This window comes from Triturus cristatus, chromosome 2_1 (genome assembly GCF_964204655.1).
Source record: "Triturus cristatus chromosome 2_1, aTriCri1.1, whole genome shotgun sequence".
Taxonomy (NCBI): domain Eukaryota; kingdom Metazoa; phylum Chordata; class Amphibia; order Caudata; family Salamandridae; genus Triturus; species Triturus cristatus.
Window position 1 is genome coordinate 369473414 of NC_140581.1, and position 12234 is coordinate 369485647.

Below are 12234 nucleotides of genomic sequence, written 5' to 3' on the forward strand. Positions count from 1 at the left end.
GTGTTTAAACTGACATAAAGTGTGGCCTGAGGTGTTTACATTACAATCCTTAACATATTGATTGCGGAGCAACGGTAGGTCAGGGAATCAATGCCATTACCTAAGGAATTTAGTGGCGCTTATATTGCAACACATTACCATCGATGGCTAGAAAAGAAACAAAGAATTTCTTGAAACCACTCTAATGGACCTAATGCACTCCAGGAAAATCTATACCTAATATATAATACGGGCATGTCACAAACTGCGTTTCTTCTGCGTCACGCCTCAGTTCAGTTATGTGTATTGGGGATTGTGCAAAATAACGCATGGGACTCTCTAATTTCATTTCTTCACTGTGATATATCATGATATGTTCACAATGCTATTATATGCCCTTGTCCCTGGTGTCTTTGTCTGCTTCACTTGGCTAGTTGTGCTGTGCATCAAAGGGATGGAATTTCTTCTCCAAGTAGTTTACAGCCGATCCTCAGCTCAGTGTTTATGACCTGACAAATGGCTGGTAGTTTGGGGAAAGCAGCCTTTTCAGCCCCTTCCAAATGCACACAACCTATTTAAGCAATTTGTCAGGGAATGAACATTGTGTACAATCCGACAAATCACAATAACGTATATCTCCTCAGCAGATTTCATTTGTAAAGGTATATCAATGAATAAAGAAATCTGAGGTAGTCCGCATTATCTCAAAGTCTGTTCGGAAGTTCTGTGGTTATATTGAATAAGTAACTACCTACATCATTATATGAAATCTCCTTGTTGATGTCATAACACACTTTAACAATTTCTTTATTTGTATTTGTATCTGGGTTTTGTATCGCGCCAACTCACCGACAGGTCTCAAAGCGCTTTATTGACCTTCTTGCTTTCTCAAATATGCTTAAAAATGCACCATTTGCCTATTTTTTTTCAAAAATGTCTCTCTCCTCCCTTTTGACAGCCAGGCTCGCTCGCTGCACTCGCCCCCCTGCACCCACCCTGAACTTTTATGCCGCACCGATCTCAAATGTCACCAGCCGCCACTGCAAAACGTCAGTCCTACTTCCTTTATAATAATTTTTCATAATAAACAGATCAGGCCTGAACTCTGAGCAATGGCGTGTCGCCATAACGTTCCTGTTGTATTGGGCATACTATGCCACAAGGGGGAAGTGCAATACAAGCATTATTTTTCAGTGTAAGCAAGCACACCAAACTGTTCGTCGAATCAAAAGCGGTACTCCGAATAATCTGGTAATTTTGGTTGAGGCAATCGGTACTGCTTCGTAAAACGTGTTTTTTTCTGTTGCCCAGGAAAGGCACAGACACCGTGGCGTTATCAAGCCAGACCGTGTAATTAAAGATTAAGAAAAAAAGAACGCGTTCTTGGTAGTGGCGTCAGCCCATCTTTAAATGATGCTAGTTTCTCGTTGCCGCTTCTAGATATTATACAGATTCACTATTATCGTTCAACGTGACACGTTTCAACATGCCAGAGCTGCCAAATTTGGAGCTGGGGAACATGAATGTGTCCTTGTTTGGTGTAACTTGTGCTCATGTAAAGCACCCCTATACCTTCCGGTCGAGTTCGCGCTATATAAAACTGCAAAAAAAAGAAGAAGAAATAAAACTGCCATACCCCCGTTTAAAAAGCGGAAGCTGCACTAAGCAGTATGAATCACCCGGTAAATGCAACAGATGAACAAAGACCTTCTGCAGACCTAACCATCCTACTGAAGTTTAAAGCTGTGCCATGAAACACATCTGCATACTCCTTAGAGCACAGGGTAAGTTTTACTTTAGATAAATACATACAAATGCGGGTGGCTGTCTGGGACGATGATCTTCTGTGAAACCTATGAGCTGAAGAACAGTTGTGTTGCAATGAGAACCTAGAATTGTATTGTTTTTTTTCTGGGGCTCTGCTACAAATGTTACTGTCTCTGTAAACATGATCAAGGTAATTCGTGACTGCCAGCCCACTCACTGTGTGTGCTCAACTCGCGCAAACACCCAGTGCAATCCTCAGTTTTCTGTCTCGCTCCAGTACAGCGGCCGGCCGGCCGGAGTCACTTCATACTAAATCTGGTTAGCGCGATCTCACAAGGTAGGCTGAGAGAAAAATCTAATCACCTGCACCGAAGAGTCTTTAACTTTCACAGTGCTATAAACAGACATTTTCATCATTTAGTTATATTGTTTACATCCTTGCTTTGTGCAACATTTGTCTCCTGTTTGGTTTGTCTAATTTCAGATCATTACATTTTTACCTTTTTAATTAAGTTTTGAACGAATGTGAGGAACAGCAAAAAGGGACATACCTCTTATAATATGATTGTGTTTTGACTGTACTGTTTATCCTTTAATGTTTTTATCTTTACCTTCTAGCTTAATTCAATATTTATGTGTTAGTAGATATGTTGTCCCTTCATCAGTTCGACTTAAAAGGCAATCGCAATGGCAGAATGGGGGTTATGTTCTTGTTGCTTAGTAACATGGAATGTCTCCAAGTATGATGTACCTGGAATGTATTCCTATGTCATTGTAGAATGTGTATCCCAAGTGTGTATCTGTAGGCTGGACAGTTGGTTAGTGAGCACCGGAAGTTATTGATGTGTTTACCTATGCTCCTCAACTACAATAAAAGAACTTCTGATGCAGCGGAGTTTACCAGCTCAATACATTCAGACACACAACACTCATTTGGGCCCATATACATTCATACACACAATGAGCTGGCAAATATCCACTGGTCATCAATTTTATCTCACCATAGGAAACCTTTACACCAGTAGTCTTACCATTCCTGTCTCCTGAGTAAATGGACGTTCAATAAGATCTAGTAGTAGATTAGAATAGGGAGGAAAGACAATAATGCATTTATTATTTTAATTTAAAGAACCACAGACTCAGAAGGAGTTTTTAAAGTTTATCTGAATTAATAAATTTGTGAGTCAAATCAAATACACATGAATATACCAGAAATCTCCATCAGGAAAATAGTACAGTTAGCTTATAATCAGTTTGCATTAATAAATTCTTGCAATGACAGCACCTGCGGAGGGAAAGGACTGAGAGCAAATACGGAGCATTTACCCTACAGATATATTTACCTAGAATGGTGTGAGGACCCCGACATCAAAGAGTCAAGGATCCAGGAAAGGTTCGAGACAGGGAAAAGTGACCTCTTCTAGTGCAACGCCAGCGTTACACCCCTCTCTGGTGCTACTCTCTGTGGCTCTGGCGCGTCCGGACCATTCCCTAGATGTGCCTCCACGGTTGTTCCGCAAATTTTCCCTAGAGAAGGATTCTTCAGTTAGATTGCAGCAAAATCGGGCAGCATCTCAGCATAGCATCAGCATCAAGTGTGTCTAACTATCTAGATCTTACCTCTGTTATACCAAATTCAAGTGTATGATCCACCCCCAAATGTTTCAATTCTATGTTCACCCGCAGTTTAATTGGGCCAAGTAGTGGGGTGAGGACATCACACCATACCAAGTGCAATATTTTTCTTTAGCCTATGGTCTAATCCACCGCCTCTTAATTTTAATACCCACAAGCTTTATTCCCACAAGCATTTCATATGTGGATCGGAAAGTCTTTATACAGTGTTGCCCCTTTTCTTCCTTTAGTAGGGTCAGGAGTTTTGGTTCTTATGTCCTTGTCGGCTTAGGGTTTGGCAGTCGGTCAATTTTCATCACTTGTTCCAGGGCGAATAGATATACTGCGAATGTGTAGAAGTCACATGGAACCAGAGACGCGGTCCCCCTCCAAGGCACAACCGGGAACTATAAATAAAGTCAAAGGAGCACACGTTAGAATACAACCTTAAATTAATTCACTGTATACCACTTACTTCTACTCTAACCCCATTTACTTAATAAATCTTTTGCATTCATAACTTAGTAGAACTTGCATGGGTTAGTTTCAGCTCGGCATGCACATTAATTTGTTACTCTGAAGTGGCCATATTAGAAGCTATTGAGCAGCTACAAAGATTTTCCCCCAAGCGACAGAATAACGTCACACCATGTGATGTGGTTGACGCATGCGCAGAAGATTTCCCACGTTTTCGGCGGCCATTTTTAGGACACTCAGGTCACTTATTAAGGCAGCGCATAGACAAGCTTCTTCTAGATATGATTATGTAAAATGTGGTGCAGAATAAGTTCTCACGGACAGATTGGTTATTTTATTACAGGTTATTTGAGAGGATTGCATACAAGCAAGTTTCTTTAGATGTGAAACCTTGCTCCATCACTTTAAGTTACAGTTGCAGAGTGTTCTTTTACAACAATGATGTTGAGTGGACCGATTTGAACCTACGAGAACGACCATTTATGGATAATTCTACAAATTGATTCTGGTTTACCACCTTTGGATTAAGTGTGTCCCTTGGATCCTATTGGGAACGACTTCTACAAGCTGGTGCATACCACAAGGATTGCCTCAATTGGATTAAATAAGTGTTACCTCATAAGTGCTGAGTGTTGCAGTGGGAATTATTGGCTGTATCGTGATCTCCAGCAAGACATTCACGCTGCGTGAGGGCAGTCGTTCCTGCGATTTGCGAGCAATGTGCGCCGAGTGTCACAAGGGCATCCAGGCAGCGCGACGTAGGCTGACTCAGAGACTGGCGTGCACACACCGCATCACGAGGATGTCCAGACAACGCGAGGTAGGCTGACTCCGCTGCTCATTTGCACAGAGCATGCGAGAACTGTGCATTGTGCGGCTACGTGAAGGATCCTCTATTCCGGGAATCGCACCATCACGGGGGTCAGGTTACGTGACCTCACGCAGCGGCCATATTGATTTCTTTTCATAAAAATAAAAGGAGTGAAAGCAGCATCAAAAGCAGGATTCATTTGCCTTCAAGCTTTCTACAGAGACTAAATTAATTACCGACTCACCGACGGACAGTTCAACGTGGTAATTTATTTGTTGCGAGTTATATTTTGGGCAATAATTTGGCAGTTACTTATAATTATATACAATTCATCGTTTTGCTCAGGTTCTGGTGAAGTTCAGGACAGTGAACTAGTCCTCAGGTGAAGTAAGGACGCCGGACAAGTCCAGTCATCCTGAGCAACCAAAGCTATAACATCAACCCACCCTAAGCATTTTGGGCTTCTGTTCAGAACCTTCCCTTAAATGGTTAGAATGGAAGGCTTGTTTTACAAATTACTTTGAAGCTGTGGCCGAAGCTGGCAAAATGTTCCCTGCGTAAAAGAAAAGGTTACTGTTACACTCCTTAGGACCTGTTGGGTTAAAGGTGTTCCTAGAAATGACTAAAACTAATATACTTGGGTTTATCAATGTTTATGCTTTAGCGTTATTGCATCTTGATAAGTTCTTTGGGCCCAAGGTTTATAAGGGTAAACAAAATTTAATTTTTTTCAGGGGGAACAAGGCAAATCAGAAACTGTGAACCAGTAGGTGTCTGATCTCAAAAAGTTGGCATTAGATTGTAGATTTGGTACCTTGCAGGACGAACTGATCAGAAATCAGGTGGTCATGCATGCCTGTAACCCAGCCATACAGGAAAGGCTTTGGATTAATGGAGACGCACCGTTGGAAGACATACTGGCTATTGTACGCAAGGTGGAGATTTCTAGCAGATGTGCTAGTGTTCTTAAGCAAGACCATTTTGTCAACGAAATTGTGAGCAAAATTGGCATTTCTGCGGATAAAAAAGAATCCTTTACACCAGTTAGGGACAATGGTAATTTTAAAAGTCATTCTAAATGTAACAGAACATCTAGCTTATAGCAAGAATTGTCCAGCTGCCAAACAAAAATGTAGTAATTGTGGCATTAAGGGCCGTTTTGCAAAAGTGTGCAGGAAGTCAATGTCAGATTTGTAAACAGTGCTGAAGATAATGGTAGGGAAGGTGTTGTAGATGAAGATAGCGGGGATGATAGTACTGGCACAGGCGGTTTGGTGATGAATGTACGTAATAAATTGGTACTTAATGCTAATATGTGTAAGAACAAACCGGCATGTTGGGTGGAAATTGGTGAGGTGAACATAAAAATTTAGCAGATTCTGGTTCCCCGTACATTATCATAAATGAAGAATTATGGGAATCTTCCTTTGCACAAAAGTGGGTAGACAATTAGTAGAGCCAGACATACATCTAGAAGGTTATGGTGGAGAAACTATTGATTTATTGGGTTACTGCTGGTTCACCTTCAAGTTCAAAGGTCGGGACTGTAGAGGCAAATTGTACTTTGTCAAGACTGGTCCACCTGTTCTGGGATGGTTTGACCAGAATTAACTGCACATTATCTTGGATCCCAATAGTAAGGTTTTAGGCAATCTCCAAGGTTTTGAACACAAAATAACTTTGAAGGAGAATGCTATACCAAAGGTGCACTTGTCAGGGAAGAAGTTTTGAAAGAATTAGGTAAACTAGTAGATGCACACATAATAGAACCCATTGAAGCATCTGGGTGGGTTTCTTCCATCGTTGCAGCAAGACGTAGCAACGGCAAGATCAGGCTTTGTGTGGATTTAAGACCTTTTAATAACATAGTGATAGACAGATTTCCCTTGCCAAAAATCAACAAAATGGTAACATGTTTAAAGAAGGCTAAATGGTTTTCAACAATAGACCTTTCGGCGCTTATCACCAGATCTCATTGCCACCAGAGTCAATGAAGCTCACTTCGTTCATCACTCCATTTGGTTGCTTTCAATTTAAGTGGATGCCATTTGGATTAGCTTCAGCTGCTGCTGTTTTTCAACGTTTAATGGTCCAGCTTTTCAGCAATAAACAAGGTGTCACTTTCTTTCAAGATTACATTCTTGTTTTTGATTCTGATAAAAAGGAGCATGCATCTAGATTAAGGAGAGTTTAAAGTATTTTAGAGAACAAAAGTCTCACTGTGGAACATACCAAGTGCAAATTTGCAGAAAGAAGCGTCACTTACCTGGGTCACGTGATTGAGTCAGGTGTCAAGCCCAAACCTACCTTGGTGTCTGCCATAGCAGAGGTCCCTACACCGACCAGTAAGATCCTACTAGGGATGGCAGAATTTTGCTCCAAGTTGACTAGGAAAAGCGCCAGGTAGGGGGTTAGTACGTGCCGGTTTGCCAGAGCCACGTGGAGACGGCGGAGGCAGTGCCAGGTGCCCCGTGCCGGCATGAACCTGCACTGGTCCAGGTGAACCAATCTGTCGAGCTAGGGTTTGAGGCGTTGAGCGAGGATTGTGGCAAAAATGTTAACCTTTGTGTTAATCAAGGAGATGGGATGGTAGTCCGCACATAATGAGGAGGGAGGTTGTGTTTTGGGAATGAGACCTATGGTGACTGTATCCATCTCCAGAGGGAAGGAGCCTTTTTCAATGGCTCCCTCGTATAGTGCAGCCAACTGAAGGGTGAGAATGTCTCTGTAGGCGGATTAGTATTCCTGTGAAAGCCGTCCGGGCCCGGGGTCTTGCCAGCCGCAACCAGCTAAATGGCTCCCTGTATGTCCTCACATGAGATCGGACCCTCTAGGCCATCGGACTCAATTGATGATAGTGCGGGAAGGCGGAGATCCTCTCGGGCAATCAATTCCACCAGGGACTATTCAGGGTTTCGGGTGGAATAAAGTTTGGATTAGTAGTCCGCGAAGGTTTGGGCTATAGCCCGAAGAGAGCGATGAGTACGCCCCGTCGGGTCACGGATCTCCGGGATTATCCGGGCTGCTAGAGGGTAGGTCATCAACCTTTGTAGCAGCTTCCCGTTTTTATCGCCCCATCCATAGACACAGGCTACAGAGGTCCTCCAAAGGAGCTTTGCAGAGTCCAGCGAGATCTGCCTGATCTCATCTCTCACCAACGCCAGTTGGTGCAGGTAGGAACCATCGGGCGACCCACTGGCGGTTCTTTCCAGATGAGCTGCTTGGGTTTTCAGGAGCGTGAGTCTTCTATCCCTGGCCATCCGGTGGCCTTGAGGTGACTCTTGGCGTGTCCACGGACCGTGGCTATGCCCGCCTCCCAATGGGTACCAGGTGAGGAGACAGAGTCCTGATTTGTGAGGAAGTATACTTTAATGGCGGCTTTGAGGGCCTCCTTGAATTTGTGGTCATGAAGGAACCATGCGTTAATTCGCCACATTGGACGAAGAGCAGTGGATGGGCCTCCCATGGTCAGAAGCAACGGTGAGTGATCGGAGATGCCCTGAGGGAGGATACCTATGTCCCTGACATGTGTGCACTCAGGGGCAGGTGTGAACACTAGGTCAATGCGAGAGTGACTGCTATGAGCTGCTGAAGTGTGAGTGTAAAGGCACGCCTGTGGGTTCCAGATCCGTCATATGTCACAGAGCCCCATAGCTGCAACCCAGTCAGTAGGTTGTTTGGCTTCAGAGGTGCGAGCGGGAGAGGGAATCGCAGTGGCGTCGAGAGTGGATTGCATGACGGCGTTGAAATCCCCTCCTAGTATTGTCATTCCTGGAGGCATAGAGACAAGTGTGTCACCTAAGCAGTGTAAGGTCTGTGTATTGGTGGCCTTCGGAACGTAAGCTTAGAGGACATTGAGGGTGTCCTCACCTAGGGATCCGGAGAGGGTGACAAAGCGTCAGAGCGGGTCTCTGGTGATTTGGGAGGGTGCAAAAGGAAAATTGCGCTTTAGTAGGATAGTGACCCCACGGGAGCCCCTAGAGAAGCCGGAGTGCCAGGCTCTGTTGAAGCCGAATCTGGCAAGGAAGGGGCACAGATTGCCCAAGAGATGGGTTTCTTGGAGTATGAGAATGTCAGGACTGTGTCTCTGGGCGTAACACAGGACTGCTGTGTGTTTGATTCTATCTAGTAGGCCATTAACGTTCCAGGACAGGACGCGGAACGGGGTACCATGGTGGGTCAGAGTGTCATGGGTATTAAGGGGAACCTGCAATGTTGGGGGAGCCTACTGCGCGGTGAGTGTCTTGGAGGCGGAGAGGTAAGCGTCATGTGGGACAGCCGCGATCGCGCCAAAGTAAGGTAGCATCTTGCCCGTATGAAGGTGTGATGTTGTAAGCCTGGAAATGCTGACCAACTAAGAACTCGGGCAATGGCCCCAACCACCTCCCCCAATCCTCCCTCCACCCTATACTTTAGGAACAGAAGCATCTGTCGCCCATCAACATTAAAAGCAAACTAAACTAGAACGCTTAGAGTCAGTGAGACGTGGTGGACCCCTCACGATGAAGGATCAAAGGTGACATCAGCAGAGACATCTGATCAGGTTAGGTTTCAGTCATGTGTAGTCGCCGTCCCGGCAATGCAATGCGCATCCCGCAAAGCATCAGGCAGGAATATTCGGACTGTGGGAGGGATCAGAGTCCGCGGAGCTGACAGTCAGGATCCCGGGTGAAGAGCGTCCTGCAGGTGAGGGATCATGGGTGCGAGCTTCCTGCGAGTGGTGGGGCCTCGGCGGGTTAGTTTGACAGTTTGATCTGGAAGACCCAGGCCCTGGGGAGTCTGACCTGGCTCTTATCGCTTTCCCGCCTCTGCTAGACTGTGTACGCCTAGACCATGGGGCTAAGCCGCCAGTGCCATAGGCCTTGGATCCCAATGCTACCAACTTGGTTTTGAGCCGAAGGGGGCGTTCCTCTGTAAGCCAGGTCCAAGCCGCCTCGGGGCTGTCAAAGAAATACAATTTGTCCTGGAACACCACGCACAGCCTGTCTGGGAAGAGGAGCCTGTATTGCTGATTAAGGAAGCGGAGTTTCTGTTTTACATCCGTGTAGGAACGCCTTAAGGACTGAACCTCCATGGTATTATCTGGGAATAGCATAATCGTATGATTCTGGAAGGTTACAGATCCCTGAAAACCGGCGTGGTGCAGGATGAGATCTCTGTCCCTGAAGTTAAGGATCGGTGCGATGATGGGCCGGTGTGGCACACCCAGGGTTGGCTTTGGAGCTAGGGAGCAGTGCGCATGCTCCACGGCGAACCAGGTGGTGACCGTGCCACCTGGCATCCAGGAGTTGATCCAATCTTTAATGAAGGACTCCATCGGACCGAGCTCGACTCCCTCCGGAAATCCCACCATGCGCAAGTTGTTGCGCCTGGAGCAGTTCTCGGCATCCTCAGCCCTACAGTGAAGTTCTTTGGTCTGGGACTGCAGGCAAACCACTTGTTCCTTTAAGGTGGTTACATCGCCCTCGACCGAGGAAATACGGGATTCTGCTTCAGTGATCCTGGCTGTCGTGTTGCAGAGGACTTGCCGGATCAGGGCCATATTCACCCGGACATCCCCGATCTTGTTTTCCACTGAGGTTTGGAAGGCCGATATGGCATGAAGGATGGTGCCGAGGTCTCCATGGGTTGGGGGGTGGCCCTCTATACCTTCAGGCCAGCTCCCCTGGTCGATGACCATGTATTTGTCCATAGTAGTCTGGGTGGTGGGCGTCTCCGGTCCTCTGTCACGTCCCATCATGGAACAGGTTGCTGGTCCACAGAAAAGCCAAAGCCTCCGTGTGCACGAATATTAGTCCAGCTGGTTACACAAGCAGTGATTCTGGCGTGGCTGGGCAGCAGCCCGCCCGGAACTTGTGCTTAAATCGTAGTTGTGGGCGGTGTGGGTTGTAGGCGGTAGGGCTGGGCCCCACCAGCAGTCCACCAGAATGGCTCCAGCCACTCTGTGCCCCACCCAAACCTCTGTGCACAAACCCCCGGTTAGGGCACCTCCTTGGGGCACAGCAGGGAAAAAACAAGGCACAGCCAGTGTGGAGGACCTCTTCAGAACAGCACCACGTGGTTGTTGGCGGGAACACAGGGATCGCTCTTGGAGAAGGTGTAGGGCTGACGTGCTTTGCAGAATCTGCGGGAGTTCAGGAGCTAATGAAGGGATCAGCAGGCAGTCTCAACAGCCAGTCCTCCGCGAGGGTGAGCTGCGAGGACAGGCCCGACCCAGGAGAGCCGGCCCAAGAGGGGGCAGGGATTTAGTCTTGGGCCCCAGATGTCTTTCGTCTCGTCGCAGACAGCCAGAAACACCGCGAGGGCAGAGCTGGTCCAGTGGGCGGGCTGCCAGAATACAAGTACATTCAATGGAGGCAGCCAAGGGGGGGAGGGAGAGGAATAAATGCTGGAGGCCCCGCCTTGCAACCCCTGCTGCCCGTTCAGTGCAGCCGAGACCCCCTGCCGCTGCAAAGCTGCCTCATGCCGGGGTCCCGTGCAGGACAGTTTCCTCCCTCCACACGCCGCCTCCCACTGCACTCACCGGGGCCCCCTCGGTATGGAGGTCAATCACCAGCTGGGTCGATGGGTGGGCCCGCAGCCACTGGTTCCAAGGGTAGTGTCAGTGAGCTCAACCGCACACGGGCCCGGCCAGGCCCCGAAGCATCCCTCAGCCGCAGAGGGCCACAAACGGAGGGAGGGGGGGACCCGTGACTCATAGGTCTACGCCACCATCCGGACTGACAGTCGATCCCCCAGACTGTGTCGCGGTGTAGCTGCCGGTTCCACCGCGGCGTCGACTGGGTCTCCCAGCCTCCCCAGGGATGCGAGACGTGGTTCATTAAGGGAGGCCTTGGACCGGATCACACAGCCAGACGTCTCACCCCAGGTGGAAACAGTGCCAAATCACCCAGTTCCCCCTTCTCAGCAGCCAGGCGACTCCTCCAGACATTCGGCAGGGCCCTTTGGCCATGTGCTGGCCGGCTCCGCTGATGGACACTGATTAAAGCTCCGAGGAACGAGCGCTGCCATTACAGGTGCAGTGTGACGGGAAGCCAGGCAGCAGACCAGCACAGCGGACGAATCGCGGTAGGAGCTGTCTCATACAGGTGAGACCAGCTGTTGGAAGCGGTGGCTGTAGATTTCCGGGTCGGATGGCTGCAGATGTCGGCAGATCTTGGCACGGATGACGGAGGGGTCCTGAGCACTATTAGAGCGCGACCGCCATCTTGATGTGCCAAGCCCCAAGTTATGGATGTTTACCTGCGCTCCTCATCTACCATAAATGAACTTCATGTTACAGTTGCAGAGTGTTCCTTTACAAAAATTGGTGTTATATATTTTGCATGCCTAACAAAACATTGTAAACTTGCTCTGATTTTAAATATGAATTAAGCATTACCTCCTCATCCGTCTGTTGTGTTTCGATTTAGATACCCGTATATAGGTTTCCCTGAATCATGTCCTTAACGGGACTTTCCCTAGCTAGGATTATTGATTTCTCCAAGAACTCATCTATTATGCATGAGCTACTATTCCTTAGGGATTCATCCATGACGTCTTTTTCTGCCCGACTTTACGTCAATGCTAGCATTCCTAAGCACCTT

At 47.3% G+C, this 12234-nt stretch overlaps 1 protein-coding gene across 2 annotated transcripts in view; it reads left to right on the top strand.

Annotated features, from left to right (window-relative positions):
- Positions 1 to 1657: 1657 nt before the first annotated feature.
- IL31RA (interleukin 31 receptor A) overlaps positions 1658 to 12234 on the top strand; it is a 1058288-nt gene continuing 1047711 nt past the window's right edge. For both annotated transcript variants that reach the window (XM_085631330.1, XM_085631336.1), the window contains exon 1: positions 1658 to 1763. In XM_085631330.1, the coding sequence (XP_085487456.1) occupies positions 1730 to 1763 (34 nt within the window). In that variant the 5' untranslated portion in view covers positions 1658 to 1729. The remainder of the gene's footprint in view (positions 1764 to 12234) is intronic.